Genomic DNA, 20,386 nt, shown 5'->3' with positions numbered 1-20,386 from the left:
TATTAAAATAATTATAATTTCGAAAATAAAAATAAAACTAAAATTTGCTCTTAAATTAAATTTAGAAAATAAATCATATCCACGGATTTTTTTTTATAACTAGAATTCGGTAATAGTTTTTCTTTTTTTAAAGGACAAACAAAAAATAGTTTCACTAAGAGGATGTAAGGGCTATAATCAAAGTTATATATATACTTGGTTAGGATTCTATCACTAGAAATGTAAGTTGTGCTAATCATAATATTAACACGAAGCTTTTAATTTGGACTTGACGCTTGACCTCAACTTGAATCGGGATAAAATATGCTCATCTAGTTACCCAAATCTAGCCCCAAATTTAGCTCAACATGTGAATATATCCCGGAGTTATGTTATTAATCAAACACTAACAAGGTTTCTTTGACCTTATCCTGATCCGGTCTTTTTTGTTGTTGTTGATGAAGTGATATTTTAAACTACTCTCATGTATATAGAAGATGAATTCGGGTGTAAACGGCGGGCACACGTCTTAGCCAAGTCATGCCTCAAGGTTGCAATTGGTAAGTTTGTTGTACATGTATGATAGAACAATACTGTAATTATAAGATAAATTCCCTATCACAAGGTGTGTCTATAAAACCCAAACCGCTGGCAGAATCGAAACCACAAAAACATTGTCACTATTTGAAGACCAAACTCTGATAAAATAATCAAACAAGAACAGAGGATACATTCACAATTCCCAAATAGGGGAAAACTTTCAAGATTTTTGGGGAAAAAATAATCACGATGAAAGAATTTTGGAAATGAAAAAAGAGAGAAGGGAATCAAAGAAGAAATAAAATATACATATTCAGTGCTCAAACCAACAATGCCTCAAACTGAGCAAAAACTAATTGGTTGTCACAGCAACAGACAGGATATGACAAGGAAGATTGTGATGTTGAACCAGTTTTAATTTAGGAAAAGCAATTTTGTTCATCATGGCAAAGCTCCTTTCTAAGTTTATGTGAGAAGAGTCTGCAAGAGTCCATGCTAAGATCAATGGCAGCTGATAGTGCTACAAACAGAGCAGCATCAGCCATGCAAGTCACATGTTGCGCTCCAACTTGTACACTAGGCTTGCTAACCTTTCCTTCGCCTTCAACGGTTGAACCCATCACGAACCCTTTAACCGGTGACCTTGAGTTCAATGCAGAATCTCTCATTAAACTACTGTCAATGCAAAACTGTCCACCCTTTTTGACACTCATTGTACCTTCAGCAATGGTAATGCTGCTACTAGGCCCATTGTCAGTAACAAGTTCAAACTTGTATCCCAAGCCATCAATAGGCCCTCTCTCGCGCCATGCCTCAAGACGACCCCATGGCTTCCAGCTGCTGACGTTGAAGCCATGAGGTCGGAGGATGAGCCAGGCACCTGGGTTTGACCTGGAGACACGATCACTGCCTGGGGACGGCACAAAGGGAGTGATCATAGAAGCAGCTGCCACAGGTGAGCCAGATAGATCATGAATTGTTATCATCCACCCCTTTCTCTCCCTTCCTGGCCTTTCTCTATCACCTGAAAAGGTTCCCATCCATCCTCTATTATTCATGCTGGTAAAATCAGATTGGAGAGATCTGCAGATTCCACACAAGATCAAAACCCCATTATGATCATCATAATTTATTTTGTATAGCAGTATTAGGATAAGATTAAATAAGAGAGAGTGGTTGTCAAACAGGAATATAATCAAAAACAGAACATGTAAGAACTGAGACCAAATATACTTGCACATGGGAGGGAATCCAATTATCCAACCATCCAAAGATACAGTTTGGGGAGTTGACATTGTCTGTTTGACCAAGTCAGATATGCAACTACCATACCAGATTACCAGGCCACCTGACTGTTTAAGGTTTTGAGCTTCCAAATGCCACTCTCAGCAACAACTAAATCATTCATAGAATTATATATTTCAGGGTCGGTGGAGGCAGGGTTTTAAATTATATCAGTAATCTTTGACATATGCAAAAACAGCTCACAAATTAAACACAAATGTGTCATCAGAAAAGGCGTAAATGTGGACAGAACAAGTAAAAGAATCTAAACTGGAAAAAAATTGCAGAAATCTTCCAAACCAAGACTGATGAGACTATGCTATTTGTTCATATGACAAAAGGCCTTGCTGTCATTAGCAAGAAATGAAAAGTGGATTGTCCACAAAGTGATTTTGTTACTCTGATTTGTAACTTTGATTAGCCATGACCCATGAAAGAAAGAAACACATGAAGATGCTCAGAAAGAGACTAGCATGAAAGAAACGTAAAATTCTAAACTGAACCAACTTCGGCATGTGATTGTAGGACACCAGCTAGCTAACCCAATCCAAAAATGTGTAACTCAAAACCCGCATCATGAAAAACGACACAGAAAAAAGTAATTCACCCAAAAAAGCAAAGACAGAAAAAGACCAACAAAAATAAAACAAAAGAACTTGTACATTTAACTTACAGTTAAAACAGCACTCTCAGCCCACGTTAGCTGAAGTGCATAATTCACGACTATAGTGCGCCATAAAGCAAGAAAAACTCACCGAAATCTCGAGTTACGGTCCGCACTGAACTTGCAGCTAAAAACGGGCTGTCGTATGTCCCGCCCCTGAATCTGAAAAACCACGGGGCTACACTCCGGTTCACCACCGAACTGGAAAACGAACCGGGGGTCCGGCTCGGCCCGGACAGTCAAGTGCAACCTGGCGGAGGGCTTCTCGCGGTCCTTCCCTAGCTTCATCCACCCGTTGTGGATCACGGTCGGGTGGACCCGGGCCGAGTCGAGGTCAATGCTGAGGTGGACCCGGCCCAGCAACTTCCCGCTGGTGACGCCGCAGGTCCGGCCCATCCGGCCTGTGTAGACGGAGACCCGGAGCGTGACGGGCTTGCCGGAGAGGCGGCGAAGCAAGGCAGGGTCCACGTGGAAGCCGAGAGCTGACGTGGACGAGTCAGGCGGAGAAGAGTCGCTGAGTGAATTGGAGAGGGTGAGGAGGGCAGTTTGGGAAGGGAAGTTTTTTATCTTGAGCTCGCAGAAGCAGGGGGTGGTTGACGAGTGAACTCCTGGACCGGCCGGTCTGGTTGCGTGCGGGAGCTTGAGAGCCAGAGAGTCCACATTGAGCCGTACAAATGGACATGGATCCATTACTGTTGATGTGAGCTGTTGATTTCTTGCTGATCAAATGGAGATGAATGTCTGTCGTCTCTCTCTCTCTCTCTCTGTGTCTCTCTGTGTGTGTGTGGGTTTTTATGTATGGGATGGGTGGGTGGGGGGGAAGATGTTTTGTCAAATTGTGAAAAGGAGACAGCTTTTTTTTGAGTGAAGGACTAAAATGGAGGTTGGGTTATATTTGCTCGCATGTTACCAGTTTTAACGTTTCACTTTTCCTCCAAAGGCTTTCTTTTTTATTATTTTTTATGGCTTGGTTTTGTAACTTTGTACATTGTGAAGTGCATATTCTCTGTTTCTTCTCTGTATTCTATTGTCGCAGGTTCTAGTTTAGATGTTTTTGGTGTTTAATTATTTACTCTTTTTCACTACAATAAAAAAAAGTGCGTCTTTTTCTTTAATTAACAATGCTTTATATACTTTGAATATTTGTATTATAGTGTGGTATTTTCTCAAAGTTAGGAAGGGAATCCGAGTTTTCTCACACATATTATTAAAATGTTTATTTTTCATTGGATTAGACCTCGTTGATTATTTAGTATGACTCATTCATGTGTTATAATATAAACCTGAAAAAATGATAAATATTTAACTATATCGTCCACTCATATATAGTAATCTCTCAATGAATAGTAGGTACGTAAAGATCAATACAAATATAATAATCTTTTGGTGTACAGTCTATCACCACTAGTGGGTAATTAGAAACCTCATGCTTGTTTGTTGCCATATATTTTAATTAACTAGTATCTCTTTTTATATTTGTTTTGTTTTGGTTTAGTTAAATAGTTTTGCCATTCTCTTCCACTCCAAGAGCCATCTATGAACTATTCAATTTAGCTTTCATAATGACATATTCTAAAAGCTAAATTCCACCATCGTTCGATTTTATTATAGGATTACGTTTGTATTATGAGTTTACACAAACACGATTCGTTTAATTATACAAATATAATATATTTATTAAACAAATAACATGATACATCTTGCATTTCGTAACCCTAGTCTGTTAACTTTCAAATGTAGCAAGACGATGGAGTGAATTTATTTAATAATGTAAAGATCAACCCCCCCGTCAACACTTTGTTCACCAAACCCACCACTTCAGAAAGAGAGTTACAAATACACAGTGTTAACATGTTATTGTCCAATAACAATATCATAAAATTCTGATTAGTTTGTGGGGTCAAAAGGGAAAAAGAAATGTGTAAGGATAAAATGCAAATGGATGAGGACCCCCACAGTGGGGTCACAGTACAGCTAGCTAAAGGCTGTCACCACGTTGTCATTCAAAGCCCTGCTGGATGGATTTGATTGTGTGACCATTTGGCTTTGCAAAAAAATATATGGGAGTTCGGAGTTGAAATTATAAACTTTATAAGCATCATTCTTTGGTTAATTTTGGGTGTGTTTACTGTTTAAATAGTGTTTGGGTTTTTATAAATACCTAGGATTGGGTTTATTTATAAATTTGTAAAAATATATTCGCTCGGAAAAGGGCCAAAAAAGCGCACAGAAGCAACGGAGACTGTCGATGTGGCATTTGATTTTGTTGGCGCCGTCTAATCAGGTTCTTGGCCAGTTGTCTTTGGACGGAATAACGCTTACATGAAAATAAGAATAATATTATTTTGTTATTTTTGACTAATTATAATATGTTGTGTTTGAAATTTTTTTCTTGTGGCAGCTTGTAATTAGTCGGAGATAGTAAAACAGTGTTATTCCCGTTTTATATAACTTTGTTGCCATAAACGACCTTAACGATCTTAATCTTTTATGATTTATTTTCTGTAAAATTAGTTTGGTTTTTTGCGATTTTTAGGTAATTAGCTTAAATTTCTTCACTAGACTCTATTTTTTTGGGGTCGAAATACTTTTAAATATCTTCCCTACCGAATACATTTTGATAATTGGTGGAACATTGAATTATTTATGCACCTAAGTTTGATATTCCTTTTTATAATCAAGTAATTAAATATATGACAACAAAATGACAAAATTATTCTTGTTGTATTTTCAACGTTTTGGTGCTTTTATTTTTCAGTTTACTTGTTCGTTATTAGATCTGTAATAGGAGGAAGCAAAGACCGACTGGAATTTGAATAGAACAGGGTGGCAAATTGCAGAAAAAAAGAACCCCGATGTAGAAAAATATGAACAGGTGGAGAAAGATTGGTACTAGGGTTTCAATTACAAAGATGGTCCACGCATATTTTCTCTCAATTTGTTGAGTGTGGAATTTTGGAATGTTAATTAAAGCATTTTTGTTTTTGTTTTACTGTGGGGCACGCATATTTATTATGTGTGATGCGAATGCAATGTTGGGGGGCAAGCGTGTTGGCACACCATATAGATTGTTTGGCAACCTCTCATTCAGACCATGATGTTTGTTGCATTGCTACGCTACCAAATGTTCCACTCTCTCTCTTCTCTCTCTCTCTCATCACACCTTTTAAGCCTACACTTAATTATTAGCCAAAAACAATAGCAACAACCATTATGTTCTTAATAATTTTATCCTGGCTCTGCTATGTGCTTTCAAGGACGATATAAACATCATGAGGTTTGTGAGGTCACCAACTTAATTTCATGCACTAATTAAGACCTAATGTGAAGCTTTTGACCCCCAAAATGTGAAGCTAGGTTTCTAGACTTTTCTTTATGGACGTGTAAGTAGTCTAGTATCAAATTTCGTTGTAAAGTATGAAAGTAAGTGAGAGTAAATCTTATATATATTTTTTGTTTTATAAAAGCGACAGTCTAAATTACTCTAAGAGCATTTCCACCCATTTGTCATGGCAAAAGGCAAGGGGAGACAATGACTGATACTACTCACATGAATAGTGCATGCCTTTGCAATTTTTTTGTTTGTTTGTTTTCCACTCATTGCCATGGCAACCCAAGGGCAACTACTATTCACATGAGATATGAAGAAATGAATTTATATAGAGTTTTGGTTATTTAAATTGGTTGATAACGTCATCATTAGGTCAGCTTGCCCTGGCTAATGATTGTCATTGCCAACTGACCTAACCCACGTCTTTTATCATTTCTTGTATTTTAGTTTTATCGTTTGTGATTAACATGGTTGTTGTTTATCTTTTTATTTTCTTCCTAAAAAAGCTGTTAATGTGTAATACCTCAAAATCATACACTCTGTATGGTGGATCCTAAGCATCCAAAATCTGATATGTAAATCAATGTCTGCTAACGTTATGAAAAGCACATAGGGACAATCCATTTGGTTTGTAGTTTTGCCCAAGAACAAAGTTTGGTAGACCCAAAAAAGCACAGAAAGACATTATCATATTGGGGCCTTTGGTCCTTTGGAATGGGCATGGTTATATTATTAAGTTATAACACCAACTCGGGTGGCTGGCTTCAAATGGTTGAGATTTTGGTCTTTCCTTATAAGGTTTTCCTGGCAAGCATTTAAGCAAAGCCAGCAAGCTGGTGATTGTATCAATGAGAAGTTGGCAGACAGGTCATTTGGGTTCTCTTCTCTATATATTATCTCCCCATTCAGATTGGGTAGGGTGGTCCACCTCTCTCTCATAACATCACAAGTCCTGACCCTTAATTGACCCTGATTGTCTTGCAAAGCAAACGCAAATTATGGAAATTGAATCACCAACTTAACCATGCTTTAGGTTTAGGACCCCCCCATAACACATTGCATGATGATCAATTAGGTGCAAAGGGATGATAAAGCTTCATCTCTTTTTTGTCGGCATAAAATATTACGTTCAACTTTTCTAATACGTACTCTACTATTATAAAGTCAGACCTTAAAACAAAAAATAAACACAATCATATATAAATTTAATCGAATAATTCATAAAAGTCAAAATATTTGTAGCTTAAATGGTTAAGACCAATTACCCGTGCACTCGAAGTCCTATTTTATCCAAGAAAAAAGCCTCATGTATACACACGAGTGCTTGCTTGTGCATTCTAAGTCAAGTAGCGGGTCAGTGGCTCAAGGCCCAGATCCATACCAACATGTGGCTTTTAAGTTAATGAGCCTGACCTATATTTGGGCCTTAAGGCAAACCCAAAAAATGCGCGGCCCAATTTCTAATCCAATTGTCAGCGGTTCGCGCGTGCGATAACCGAGAAAGCTGCGCGAAAGCGATAGTCTTACAGAAGCTTCTGGTGGTTGGGTCGTAGTTGTATGAGGAACCTGTTCTTTCAATTTCCTTCATTTCGAAGTTATTTTATTTGAAGCGAGCAATTAGGGGAGAGAGAGAGAGAGAGAGAGAGAGAGATCTCAACTGGGATATCACTGAAATTAGCTAGAAAATTCTGGGTCTGCTATGTCTTCTCCCGCTGAGTAATACCCTCTTTTTTCTTTTCTCTTTGTTTCTAAGATTCATATATTTTTATTCGTCGTTATACTTTGCTGCCATTGATACTTCAATTTATACATTGGGTTTTGGTTTTTGTGTTATTACATCATACTGAGCTTGTTCCATGTTCCATGTTGCATTCTGCGTTGCTTTTATTTAGTTATGTATTAGCTAAAATTTTGTATTCTTGACTTGAATTTAACTACGTTTGTGTGACGCTGGAATGATCCCAAATTCTCTTACAGTATTTACTTGGTTTATGAACTTACAATTTTATGGATTGAGGGGACGTGCACAGTATGATAAACCCATATTTTAATTCTTAATGGGAGAGGATTTCATGAGATGCTAGATGTGGGTTTTATTAAGGATTTAAACGTGTTGCATTTTTGTGTGATTTTGGATGGGCACAATGATAGAATGAAGCTCTGATTTGCAGCTTCACTTTTTATTCAGTTTACTGGAAACAGTAAAACTTGGGTCTAGACTTCTTTTAAGATTGTTTTTAATGGATCACTCCATGAATAGGGATGAGCAATGGGTACTCAGTGAGCATTGGGTACCCGTTTGGTGTCAAATATGTGGCGGTGGTGGATACCCATTGCCCATCCCTATCTATATGCTTTCAGATTTTATTTTACTTGGTAGCATGTTGAAGAAAAGACAGATATGAACTTACCTTGTGTGGTCTTTGACCAGATGAGTTGAGTTAGGAATTCCTATGTGTGTATGAATTCCAGATGAAGTTAGCACAGAAACAAGATCTATACTCTTTTAGTGAAAATATAGTGTATGATTTTTTCTTCATATTAATGTCTCCACTCGTGTCCACAGTGATTGATTATGATCATCCAGCTATCTTGTGCATTTGTTAGTGTTTTCCCTCGAGAGACAATTGCTTTAATTGCTTCTTTTGACCATTACAACCATATGCTATTTGCTTCTTTCAGGTTCTATCACTCACTTCCACCCATAAGCAAGGCTTATGGGACCATCTGTGTATTGGCAACTACAGCCTATCAACTAGGGCTTTATGATTTTCGAAGTATTGCATTAGTACATAAACTAGTCTTCTCACATTTCCAGGTACGTATTGCTTAAAATTGATATATTTGTGTTTAATTGTTATTATAGAACTCTTTTTTAACTTCAGCATTGTTTGTAGGTGTGGAGATTGATTACAAACTTCTTTTTCCTTGGAAACTTCTCAATCAACTTTGGAATTCGCCTCTTGATGATGTAAGTAATAGTTTTATGGGATACTTCTCTATAATTTTTTTTGGCCTTTGTAGCAAAGTGGTACCTCTCCTTTTGGAAAGCCTAGTGTTATACCTTTTATGCAGTCCATTATCTAGTGGGAGACAGATTGGTTCTGCTTTAACTAATGGATCCATGGATTTCTCAGTAAGGGAACTTAATTATTCATGAACTAATACAAGAATGCTACTGACTGTACAGAGCAAGATATGGAGTTCAACTTGAAAAGGGACCATTTGAGCGTCGAACTGCAGATTTCTTGTGGATGATGATATTTGGAGCCTTGACATTATTGGTGTGTGAGTTATTCAATATATTTTTGCACTTTAATCTCTTTCTTCTGAAAGGGAAGGGAAAATCTGTTTACCTGTAGTGTCTGTGCTAGCTCATGATCATATGAGCTGTTTAGAGATTAAACTGGAATTGATTTAAAACTCAAAAGGTTGATTTTGCTTCATTTTTACTCTGTGCTGGTGCAAATTTTTTGGTTTGATAGGAAAATATAATGTTGCAACTTAATGATAGTTGATGTGCATGTGATTATGTCTCATATGGTTTAGCTGGCTTGGACTTATTATCATTTAATTGTACAACAACAGCATATGTCCTGTTTTTACCTTTTACTCTTGTCTTGAAATTTTAGGTTTTATCTGCTATCCCTGTATTTTGGTCCCCTTTCTTGGGGATATCTCTCGTGTTCATGCTTGTTTATGTCTGGAGTAGAGAATTTCCAAATGCTAACATCAACATATATGGCCTCGTGGCACTTAAGGTATGCAGATTGGTATACATTCACGTTGCTATTGGGTGCTTCTATTTTGTAATGTATCTGCAGCTACTTATTCTTAATGTCTGGTGCATGCAATTTCTATATATTGTCATTGCAGGCATTTTATCTACCCTGGGCGATGCTTGCTTTGGACGTCATTTTTGGTTCCCCAATTATGCCAGATCTGCTGGGAATCATTGCTGGACATCTGTATTACTTCTTGACTGTGTTGCATCCATTGGCAGGTGGAAAGAACATATTACAGACTCCGAGATGGGTGTATCCTTACTTTAGTATTTTTTGTTCTTTTAAGGTGCAAAGTAAGCATTCATGCACCATAGGAGCTATCATAAACTCATTCTCTCTCTCTCTCTCTCTCTCTCTCTCTCTCTCTCACGTGTGCGTATATTCTCTATTTGAACTTCAGTTTTTCCTTTGCTTGTCTCTTGCATTCTACCTGTAGGTCATTGCAGTCAAGGTTTGTATTAGCTTACCTAAATAAATGTAGCTCATCCATGGTCTATCTATTATCTCTTTCCATTCGTTGCCATTCTTAGAATAGTGGCATTACAAGTCTACCACATGGTAGGGATTTATTTCTCATTCTTGTCAATTAATCTTATTCACTTGAAGGTAGTTTGCCCCTAGATTTTCTTGACTGTTACTGCACAGACATAAAGTAGTTGCAAGATGGAGGATAGGAGCTCCTCCACCAAGTAGCCGAACCCAACCTGCCCCTGGTACTGGTGGTACGGCTTTCAGAGGGAGGTCTTATCGGCTTAGTGGATAATGCTGATATGTCAAGGGTCTGAGACTTTTCCAGTAACAACTTTCTCACATTTTTTTGTGGAGGACGAATCTAACAAGCAGAAAGGAAGCAATTTGGTGATAGGGCCCTAACTGTTGCAGAAGTTGTAAAATTTCCCCGTGAGAACTAATTTTCATAATTTGTTGAACATGTGAAGAGAAAGGGAGAATGTTCTAGAGAGAAACTAGATTGAGCAACTATGAATGCCAATGGTGTAGAGATAATTTTATATATCTAATTTCCATTCAAAATTTGGTTACCAACTCATATAGCAGATGATATGAATTAATTTGCACAACATTTTCATTAAGGTCCTTTCAAATGCATCAGTTAGTTCAATACTCATAACCAGAGCCTTCATTTCATCGACGACTTCAATTTTCAACCCTCCATTGCCGCAGCATTGCTGCACCTCAACGATACCATTACAAATCCATGTCATAATCAGACATGGTGCGTTTGGATTAGGGAAATGAACTTGAGATTTAGACAAAACTCAGAATTTTTAAACTGACATGAACCAATTATGGTGTTTGGATAATAAAACATAGAAATTTAGAAATTCTGCGTGGAAAAAAACATGGAATTCGGAGATCATAAATCCCAACTTTAAATTCTATTTAAAAGTCGTCATTTCTAAAATTCCAAGAGAGATTGAGTTTTAAAAAACGATAACTTTACAAATAAATGTTAAATTCCGTGTTTTAAATCAATCATTCAAACAAGAAACTTTACATATTCTAAAACATTAATTTCCGTCATTTATGAAATCCTTTGTACTTCTAAATTTTCTCATCCAAACGCACTGTAAATTTTAGTTTATTTTTTTTGGTTTGCTGGGTTTCATTTCATATTATTTGGGTTGAAGATTTGATGGAGAAACAAAGGAATAAAAATAGCAATATTTTTTCCCAACAGAAACAGAGGAAAAATCGTGAAATGGTGCAAAGACTAGGGGCAAATTGACAAGTGACAGCGTAAAATATGAAAGAGAGAGAGAGAGAGAGAGAGAGAGACGGGGGTGAGCCATCAGATGAGATCCACCTTTCCCAGCCTCCCTTTTTCTCTGTCAAGGCTCTCCTCACATTTCTCTCCTCTTCCTATTTATAATTTTCTTTTGTCAAACTTGCCACAATGGAGTGACCAAACCCACAATACCAATAACTCCGCCAAACAAACAAAGAGGAAAAAAAGAGCCTCTCACTTCCCTCCCCAACCATATAATATCCTCCCAAAGCTATACGCTTCATATAGCCTGTGCAACAACACAATAAAAGTCACCAACACACGCAAAACAAAAGACACACACTCTGCTCACAATAACAGAGAAAACACAAAATGTCGTGGCAGACCTACGTGGATGACCACTTGATGTGTGACATTGACGGCCAAGGCCAGCATCTCTCTGCGGCTGCCATTATCGGTCTCGATGGCAGTGTCTGGGCCAAGAGCGCTTCCTTCCCCCAGGTCCTATCTTCATCTTGTACTATTTGGTGATAAAAACTTAGACGTAGCTGCATTGCATGCTGCTTTGTAATTGATCTCTTAAGCATTCAATTTGGGTTCATTATATTAACATCTCCATTGCAGTTTAAGCCAGAGGAGATGACTGGGATCAACAAGGATTTCGAAGAACCGGGTCATCTTGCTCCAACCGGGTTGCACCTTGGGGGCACAAAGTACATGGTAATCCAGGGAGAGCCTGGCGCTGTCATCCGTGGAAAGAAGGTACCATCATTCTCATATGTCTCCATATAATTAACCCTATGATCAATCAGTTCATTTATACATATACGGAGGGATCCCTTAACTGAAGCGCTTTCTCTATTGCTTTAACTTATCTAAGCTCATAATCTATTGGGTTGAAGTTATTTTGCACAGGGTTTAATCAAAACATGTTCTCTGTTATTGATTTTTGTAGGGCTCTGGAGGTATCACTATAAAGAAAACTGGACAAGCTCTAGTATTTGGACTCTATGAAGAACCTGTGACTCCAGGGCAGTGCAACATGGTTGTTGAGAGGTTGGGGGATTACCTCATTGACCAGGGCCTGTAGGCTTATATCTATCATGACCCTAGTATTTCAATTTTGGATTTTTGTTGCTTTTCTTTTTTTCTTTTTTGGGGTTTTGGTTCCCAGTTTGCATCTCCTTCATCCAAAAAGCCACTTAAAATTGGTGGTGAAGTTGAAGTTGTTGCAGACAATAACCATCTGAGAAGGACTAAAAGCAGTTGTTTGGTTGCTTGAATTGCATAAAACTTGATATTTCATGATAATATTTGTATCCCTTGTGTGTAGTTTTTTCCTCTTCTAAGTTATATATTCCATTGGAGCATACCTAAAAGAATCTTTGCCTGGCAAAAGCTTGCCAGCTCATATTTGACTAGCTGGTTGTGATTTTTTATTTAAATTTTCTGAAGATTTGCTTTACATTCTTGGTACAATAATGAATAAAAATAACAAGTTTCATACAGAGAAGACTGAGGAAGCATCTAATCTAAGAACTGTTTCCCTTTTGTCCTTTGGCCATCTCATTGATGCACTTTCATGCCCCATTGCTAGTTGGCAACCAGTGGGTTTTTTCAAAGAAAAGATCCTCCAGTTTTTGTGTCTCATGTTTGAAGAGGATGGGAACTGTTTTGGTATATTAGACAGTTTGCTTTGCCATTTGAGACTCTGAATTTACATCCCTCAATAAATACTAGTTTTGCTGGCAAGAGAATATTTGTCATCATTTTGTTTTATTGGTGGGGCAAATTGAATCCTCATGGAGGATATGATTTTTGTATAAACAAACAAGAGGACCTCAGATATGACAAGTTACTGTCCTCACATCACATATCATAGGGGAATATCTAGTCAATAATAATATTAATAATTCTTCTTTTGGAAAGTGATGGGACAGAAAATCTAAGTTAATTAATAGGCTTAATATAAGAAATGATGAGCAAACCAAAAGTCCAACTATTTTATTTTTCCATTGGTTTTTAACTTCAGAGGTCCTTGAATTTACTCTCGAGTTTCAATTGGACCGTCGAACTTTTTATTTTGAGACAGTTAGATCTTCTAACTCGACCATTCATTACAATTACAAAAAAGAAACAAATGTGACTAGAATAGAGATTCTCTTTTTAAATTGTTAACATTGATGATCCGTTTAACTCAACAAGATTCCACTTTATCAAAAGTTTATATTACATATCATTATTGTGTAATAAGAAATCATTTCTATAAATAAAGAACTAAAATTTGAATATTAAATCAGAAATCAATTGAGGATTTGGAAGCAAATCAGCATATTCTTATGCCAATTGGGATTCAAATTGCCTGGCATATTTCCTCTGTGCAAAAATGCTATTTGCATTAATCCTGCATCTTCCATCCCACATTAGAGGATTCTTGCCTTTATAATTTGTAAGAAGATTAAGACTTTCAATTACAGATGATATATTTTTTCACAAAATCATAGAGAAAGTAGGAACATATTCATTTTTATACAAACATGGTTAGTTTTCAAAATATTTCAAATTTTATTAGAAAAAAAGTCATCGGACTATATCACTGCACCCGTCGTGAATTCACAGTTAATTAAAACAAAGTTATTTGCTTTATTGGTCAAAATTCGAATTAAAAGTAAAAAGGTGTGGGAAAATGGGGAATTTTTTTGATTTTAAATAGACTCACCCTACATTCGTGCGTTGTTTCAACGCTGCTGTTCAGTATAGAAGACTAGAGGCTGAACAAAAGCTGATCTTTCCTTCTTAGACACCCAAAACTCCGATAACACAAAATCCCACAACAAACAGAAACCCAAGAACAAAAAAACCTCAAAATCAGCAACAACAACAAAGATGTCGTGGCAAACGTACGTAGACGACCATCTGATGTGCGAAATTGAAGGCAACCACCTCTCTGCCGCCGCCATCATCGGCCACGACGGCAGCGTGTGGGCCCAGAGCGCCACTTTCCCTCAGGTTCCATTTTTTCCTTTTTGTCAGAACACATCAATGTTTTGTGCATACCATCTTGCTTAAAGCTTTGATCTTGGTGGGTAAGTCAAAGTTTGATTGACTGAATCAAATCGATTTGGGTTTGTCTAATCTCATTTTTGGATACCATGTTTTTCATTTATATACTGCTTTGATTGATTAGTGTTATGTTTATTGCTTGACCTGTATAGTTGAAGCCTGAAGAAGTGACTGGCATTCTGAATGACTTCAATGAACCTGGTTCACTTGCTCCAACTGGGTTGTATCTTGGAGGCACAAAGTACATGGTCATTCAAGGAGAGCCAGGAGCTGTCATTAGAGGAAAGAAGGTACCTTTACTAAGTTAATCACATTCATTCTTTATACTGCTCACAACCTCTATGCACATCATTGATGCTTATGCATTTTGATTTTTTTGTTTTCATGGTTTCTGATCTGATTTTGGGTCATTTCAATTTCAGGGACCAGGTGGTGTTACTGTCAAGAAGAGCACTCTTGCTTTGCTGATTGGCATTTATGATGAGCCAATGACTCCTGGCCAATGCAACATGATTGTTGAAAGGCTTGGTGATTATCTGGTTGAGCAGGGTCTCTAGAGACCTTGGTATGTCTTCTTTTATTTAGGGGATGTTCCTGGTTTCTGTTAAAGTTTGCTTCTTCTCACTCTGACTCTGATCCTGCTGCTGGAAATGTTTGGTTGCAGTGAAAACAACTACATGTATTACTAGTGGTGGGATTGGAACCACTTGTGGAAACAAAATTTGGTGCTTGAGAAATGTTGATTATGGTCTTTGTCTTACTGTCTTTGTACTCCTTTGATGAATTGTATTGTATTGTATGATTTTCAAGTGAGGTACTTGTCCACAGGATTTCAGTAAATGAATGTGGCAAATTGATTTGCATGAATTTATAGATATGCCTTATTTTTATCATGGCTTTTCTTTGGATGTTTTCTCTGGTGTACAATAGATGATACCTAATTTTACATTCTACCTTGAATAAAGGTATATGATGCTTGTGCGGCACCCTTGGATTCAGGGGAACTTGAAGCCATGTGAGTATCAAATGGCTCAAATCTGCAAAAATTAAAAGTTCAAATTTTCATGGCATGATTTTTTGGAGATGATTGAGGTAATATTGGCTTTGATGATGGTTGGCATCGGCTGGGGAGACGGTAGGTGTTGTTTGGTTGCTGAAATTACAACTTTGGTATTGTCTTAAAGGTGTTTGCATGGTTAATTAGATCTATCAAAATAGAAAGGGAAAAGAGGTAAAGGCCCCGCTGCTCATAATCGACAGACTAGTTCATCATGCTTGCACTTCAAAGTTTTACATTTAAAACCTACATTACAGATTTTATCTCACAAATACACTTATTCCTCCTTTCCAATTGAGGTGTGAAGTTCAACCATCAGAAGCTGCAAACTCTTTAGTTTCTAACTCAAGCCTTTGCATGTGTAAAAAATAGAAGGGAAAGGTGGTAAAGACCCTGCCGCTCATAATCAACAGACTAGTTCATCATGCTTGCACTTCAAAGTTTTACATTTGAAACCTACATTACAGATATTATTTCCCAAATAAACTGATTCCTCATCCCCAATTAAGGTGTGAAGTTCAACCATCGGAAGCTGCAAACTCTTTAGTTTCTAACTCAAGCCTCTGCATGTGCTAAAAACATATAACTCATGTCATCCCATCTTCAGAAGATATAGCACTATCATACAAAAATTGGGGAGCTGATTGATATTCAGCAATTACATTCTTCCTCTTGAAAATGAGGGAAAAAGTTTCAAAAGCCAACACCAACCCCTGCAATAGCCTAATCACCGAAATACAAGAATCACCAATATCTGGTCTCCATGGCAAAATATATACTGCTTTTAACATCCAAGTTTCTCAGACATGGTCAACTTTTGGAAAGAACTAACATGAAAGTCCCTAGAAGGCAACTAAACATCCAAGTTGGAACTCTGTTCATTGTGGCGATGGATGAAGTAGAAGATATTGCTGTTGTATTACTTGCCACAGTTTTGTTGCTCCTGCATGAGAATTGCAAAACAAGAAAACTTGGTCAACATGGAATGCAACATTGGCAAACAGAAATTGTAGGGATGTCGCATATATAAAACTTACCCAGCAGTCATATAGATGCAGTTGTCATAGCCTGCACGAGTGAAATAAGATTAGTTTTGCGAAGACCTCTCATCAGATTCTCAAGAATACTTCAGAAACTTGTAAAGATAACTGCAAGATATATAATTTAGGTTTGTATATGCATTTCACACTTCGATGAAATCTGCCCGTCAAAATAAGAGTATCACATAGCAACATTACTTAACCAAGTATGTCATGCATAAGGAGAACCAGATAGCAAGTTGGAAGGGCAGTTAAATGAGAAACTAGCTTTCCAGCCAGACATATACACATCAAATACACCTTGCCAGCCACTTAGTCTACTGCTTCACTCTGTTTTAAGGAATGCTTGTTTATCCCCAAGTAAAAGATGGTCAGCTAAAATAATTACTTGATCATGCACCATATATGAAAAAAATCGTTTCATGCATACATGAAAAGAGAACAGACATACGAAGTAAAGAAATGCAGTTTAAAAGCAGGAGTTGGATCCGTGAATACGTACTTGGGTTCTTATCGACTTTAATCCCTGTCCCTCCGAAACTGCAAGCAACATCAGTAGCCCCATTTTGCTGGTAATAATTGTTGAACGCAAAAGATGCATGCGCCACTGTATTATCTGGCTCAAAGCAAGGTTGGCTAGGCTGAATAGCGGTACAGTCTACATTCCCAGGACCACAAGCCCAGTCCAAGGCATTCTGCAAGTCAAGTTCAGAAGCCTTACTTGAAGCAATGCACCACGTCGTCACATTCGAACTGGTAACATTGGCCTGTGTAATCACATCCGCAGAACCTTTTCCAGTGAAATCCAGGTTGTAGACGCTTGTCTGGTCTGGATAAAATAACCCCCAGTTCCTCTCCGAGTCCAACCCAGGCTTCCTATTTTCATTGAACAAAGAAAAGATATATATATCCAGCCTCTCTCCGGGCTTTGCAGGAGTACCGGTATCATTAATGACATGGCGAATCAGATTGGTATTGTAAGTTTGGGCATTATCAGGAGTTGCAGCTGTCTCTTTAGGCGATCCTTTCGAAGGCCAGCCTGTCTCAGTGACCATGATCTTAATTGTTTTGAAATTCAGAGCCATCAGCGCGTAATATATAGCATCAATCTGTGCATCGAGCATGTTGGTGTATAGCAAACCTGTGTTTGGATCAATAACATCTGAGGATGACTCAAATAAGGCATAGTCTAGAGTGACATTGGATGGGGAATCTCTGTAAGCATAGTATGGATAAATATCAACCATGAAGGGTGACTGATTTTCGGCAAGAAATTCCAACAGGGGTTTCAGAAACGATGCATGGCTGCTATTAAAAGCCCCTGCAGAGGGAGGGAATGATCGGGACAGAACACCAAGAGAATGTGTAGTTGATACTTTAATCTTCTTAGACAGACCAACCTTTTTTAAGGCTGTGAGGACATTTCTCATGGCAGGCACTACTTGTGCAGAGAAATTACTGGAGCTCTCAGTAACTTCAGCTCCAACAGTTATGTATGTGATCTTCGTAGCTGGGTAGTAAGGCAGGATGCTGTTCTTAAGCCAGGTGTCTGCATTGGATTGGTATTGGGAAATTGCCAACAAGTCTGAATTTGGGACCCCAATCATAAGTTCAACGCCAGTGTTTCCAAAGGCCTTGAGGACCTGTATGTTAGAGTCGTAAATCCTAACATATTTAATGTTATGAAGCTGCACAAGCTGCGCCGCTTTGTCCGGTGTAGGAAGATCATCAGCATTTCTTCCATAGCAAATTCCAATGGTACTTCCTCTGCAAAGATCTGTAACAAAGATCACAATATTCAAACAAATGAGCATTCATTAAACTTGGAAGAGATACCTAAACTGATGGCCTGCCAGCAGGCTGGCCAGCTGAAACAAAGAAAAGAAAGAATAAAAAGATTGGGCAGGATTAACTAAAATATGCAAACACCAACTGGACCACAGGTCTTACAGCCAAACAGATACTGCATTGACTATGACCATTCATAATACCAATTCCCTTCATAGAATATAGCCACTTAAATAATTTCAAAAGATACTACATTGTATAAGGCTTTCAAGAATCATGGCTTCCTCTCAAGAATTAAAGCCAAGTTCTACTGTGATTACAAAAATAGCAGGCACACTGCATCACCAATGAACCCTTTCAAATGCTCAATAACTTGAGCTTGTAGAGGTACCAAAACACAGTAAACAAATACTTGTGCACCTTATGAAGGTAGCAAATTACACTTTTGTTGTCCACATTTCAAGTTGTTTACAACCAAACCAGATAGGGTCCCCAAACTGAATTATTGCATTCCAGCTGTCCACCACCCCACTGGAGAAAAATACAAACGCAAAGCAACTGGAATAGAAAATCATTAATTTAGCATTGCCCCTTTAGGAGCGATATAGGCGTTAGGTATGGTTCCAAATAAGCATATTAGGCTATCAGGATAAATACTTAATGAATATATAAAAAAATGTGAACCTTGGAGTTAATAAGCAAGCTGAAAGTATACAAATTTGAATGATTTCAAACTCCAAAAGTTCTTCAAGGATCACAACACTCCACTCCAAAAGTCCAAATGGCCAATAATGGGGCAAAAGTGGTAACTTGAAAGAAAACACACCGACATTTTCTTGTTTCTTTTATGTATGTGTGTGTGGATTGTCTAAAAAGTCTAGTCGCCATTGATAACCAAAGAAGATTACTTTATGAAAACAAAGATCCAAATAAGGCAAACGAGAAAAATCACTTCGAGTACAGAGAAATTTCAGCTCAAACACTTGAAACACCATCAACATTGAACCCCATTGCACATTAGACAGAAAGAAAGAAAGAAAGAAAAACGAAAAGACAGAAATAAAGAAGAAGAAGCAGAGGAAACCAGAAAGAGAAACAAACCCAAAAGTGCGAGCAGAAGTGAAGTGGCAAAGATTAGCCTGAACCCACTTGCCATTGCTCTCTCTTTCTTTTCTCAATCAGCTTCTTTCTTCTCCTTGAACCCTCTGTGAGCCTCGCTATAAGTAAATGCTCAACGTTCTTCTCCTTGTAAATAGTAACGGCTCCTTCTTTTTCACTTTCCAAAAAGCCCTTCTCAATCTGTGTGTTTTGCTCAGAGCTCGAGAGTGAAAGCACTTAAGCCTCGTATTTGTATTTGTATTTGTATAAGCCTTGTATAGCTCGATTAGCTAGAGCTGCTCGCAAAAGGCTTTTCAGAATATAAGTGCTTGTGTCAGCATCACAGGAATTTTGTCAGCGCAAGGACCGGACTTGAGCAGCTGTTTATAAAATCTAGTTTATTCAAAGGCCTCGGTTCCGGAACCTTTGCATGTCTGATTGCTTCTGGAACTTCTGTTCCCCTACCCATCAAATCTACTGTTGGCTTAGCTTAGCGCTCAACTACACGCCATATAGACGGTTCCATACCAAATTACCAAGGGCTGCTGGCTTGGGCTTGGGTTAAATATTCATTAAAATAATCAAACATACTGCAGCTGCACATCTCTCTGTCTCTTACTTTATGGGTTTCGGTCTGCTCTGCTCTGCCCTACTTTTGAGTATATGAAGTGAAAATGTAAAGGTAAATCTACGTGAATTTAACCTCTAGTACAAGCTATGTATCTATCTAGTGTAAGATTTTCAAGCTACTTTCTTTTAATAATAACAATAGGGAATTATGAACCATGGCTGATTTTCGGACGGATAGAAACCAAATCAGGGATTCCAATTCCAATTAAAAAATTCGGAATTTAAACATTCATTCTGATTCGGAAAACTTGAAATTTTCAGAATTTTGGAATATAGTTTAAATTACTTTAAACATGTCCAACAATTTGAAATATTAAAATTGGGTCAAAATTTTAAAAATCATACGAAAAAACTAAAAAAATCATCTATGTCTATGCCTA

At 37.7% G+C, this 20,386-nt stretch overlaps 5 protein-coding genes across 6 annotated transcripts; 3 read left to right on the top strand and 2 right to left on the bottom strand.

The window, feature by feature from the left end:
* Window positions 1-662: 662 nt before the first annotated feature.
* LOC103340798 (DUF1005 family protein (DUF1005)) lies at window positions 663-3,360 on the bottom strand. The gene is made up of 2 exons (XM_008244244.3): window positions 2,559-3,360; window positions 663-1,602 (listed from the first exon to the last, which is right to left on the bottom strand). Exons 1-2 carry the CDS (start codon window positions 3,155-3,157, stop codon window positions 939-941), a joined length of 1,263 nt encoding a protein of 420 aa, XP_008242466.2. The 5' UTR covers window positions 3,158-3,360; the 3' UTR covers window positions 663-938.
* Window positions 3,361-7,336: 3,976 nt separating this feature from the next.
* Window positions 7,337-10,627, top strand: DER1 (DERLIN-1). Of its 2 annotated transcripts, XM_089043240.1 has the most exons (7): window positions 7,337-7,514; window positions 8,481-8,616; window positions 8,696-8,769; window positions 8,989-9,082; window positions 9,431-9,559; window positions 9,675-9,835; window positions 10,229-10,627. In XM_089043240.1, the coding sequence occupies exons 1-7, from the start codon at window positions 7,498-7,500 to the stop codon at window positions 10,344-10,346; spliced, it is 729 nt and encodes a 242-aa protein (XP_088899366.1). In that variant the 5' UTR covers window positions 7,337-7,497; the 3' UTR covers window positions 10,347-10,627. The 2 variants fall into 2 exon arrangements, with proteins under 2 accessions (XP_088899366.1, XP_088899367.1); XM_089043241.1 differs by lacking the exon at window positions 9,431-9,559 and having other exon boundaries at window positions 7,339-7,514; window positions 10,229-10,503.
* Window positions 10,628-11,489: 862 nt separating this feature from the next.
* On the top strand, window positions 11,490-12,679 carry LOC103340799 (profilin-2). Its single transcript, XM_008244245.3, has 3 exons — window positions 11,490-11,831; window positions 11,955-12,092; window positions 12,286-12,679. Exons 1-3 carry the CDS (start codon window positions 11,703-11,705, stop codon window positions 12,418-12,420), a joined length of 402 nt encoding a protein of 133 aa, XP_008242467.1. The 5' UTR covers window positions 11,490-11,702; the 3' UTR covers window positions 12,421-12,679.
* Window positions 12,680-14,062: 1,383 nt separating this feature from the next.
* Window positions 14,063-15,286, top strand: LOC103340800 (profilin). The gene is made up of 4 exons (XM_008244246.3): window positions 14,063-14,339; window positions 14,546-14,683; window positions 14,816-14,958; window positions 15,058-15,286. Exons 1-3 carry the CDS (start codon window positions 14,217-14,219, stop codon window positions 14,948-14,950), a joined length of 396 nt encoding a protein of 131 aa, XP_008242468.1. The 5' UTR covers window positions 14,063-14,216; the 3' UTR covers window positions 14,951-14,958; window positions 15,058-15,286.
* Window positions 15,287-15,850: 564 nt separating this feature from the next.
* Window positions 15,851-19,910, bottom strand: LOC103340801 (O-Glycosyl hydrolases family 17 protein). Its single transcript, XM_008244247.2, has 4 exons — window positions 19,380-19,910; window positions 16,993-18,267; window positions 16,488-16,518; window positions 15,851-16,393 (listed from the first exon to the last, which is right to left on the bottom strand). The coding sequence occupies exons 1-4, from the start codon at window positions 19,432-19,434 to the stop codon at window positions 16,261-16,263; spliced, it is 1,494 nt and encodes a 497-aa protein (XP_008242469.2). The 5' UTR covers window positions 19,435-19,910; the 3' UTR covers window positions 15,851-16,260.
* Between the last annotated feature and the right edge of the window lie 476 nt (window positions 19,911-20,386).

Source organism: Prunus mume, linkage group LG8 (assembly GCF_029339155.1).
Source record: "Prunus mume cultivar Tortuosa linkage group LG8, ASM2933915v1, whole genome shotgun sequence".
Taxonomy (NCBI): domain Eukaryota; kingdom Viridiplantae; phylum Streptophyta; class Magnoliopsida; order Rosales; family Rosaceae; genus Prunus; species Prunus mume.
Note: the sequence above shows the minus strand (reverse complement) of the source record. Positions and strands in the feature narration are given on the sequence as shown.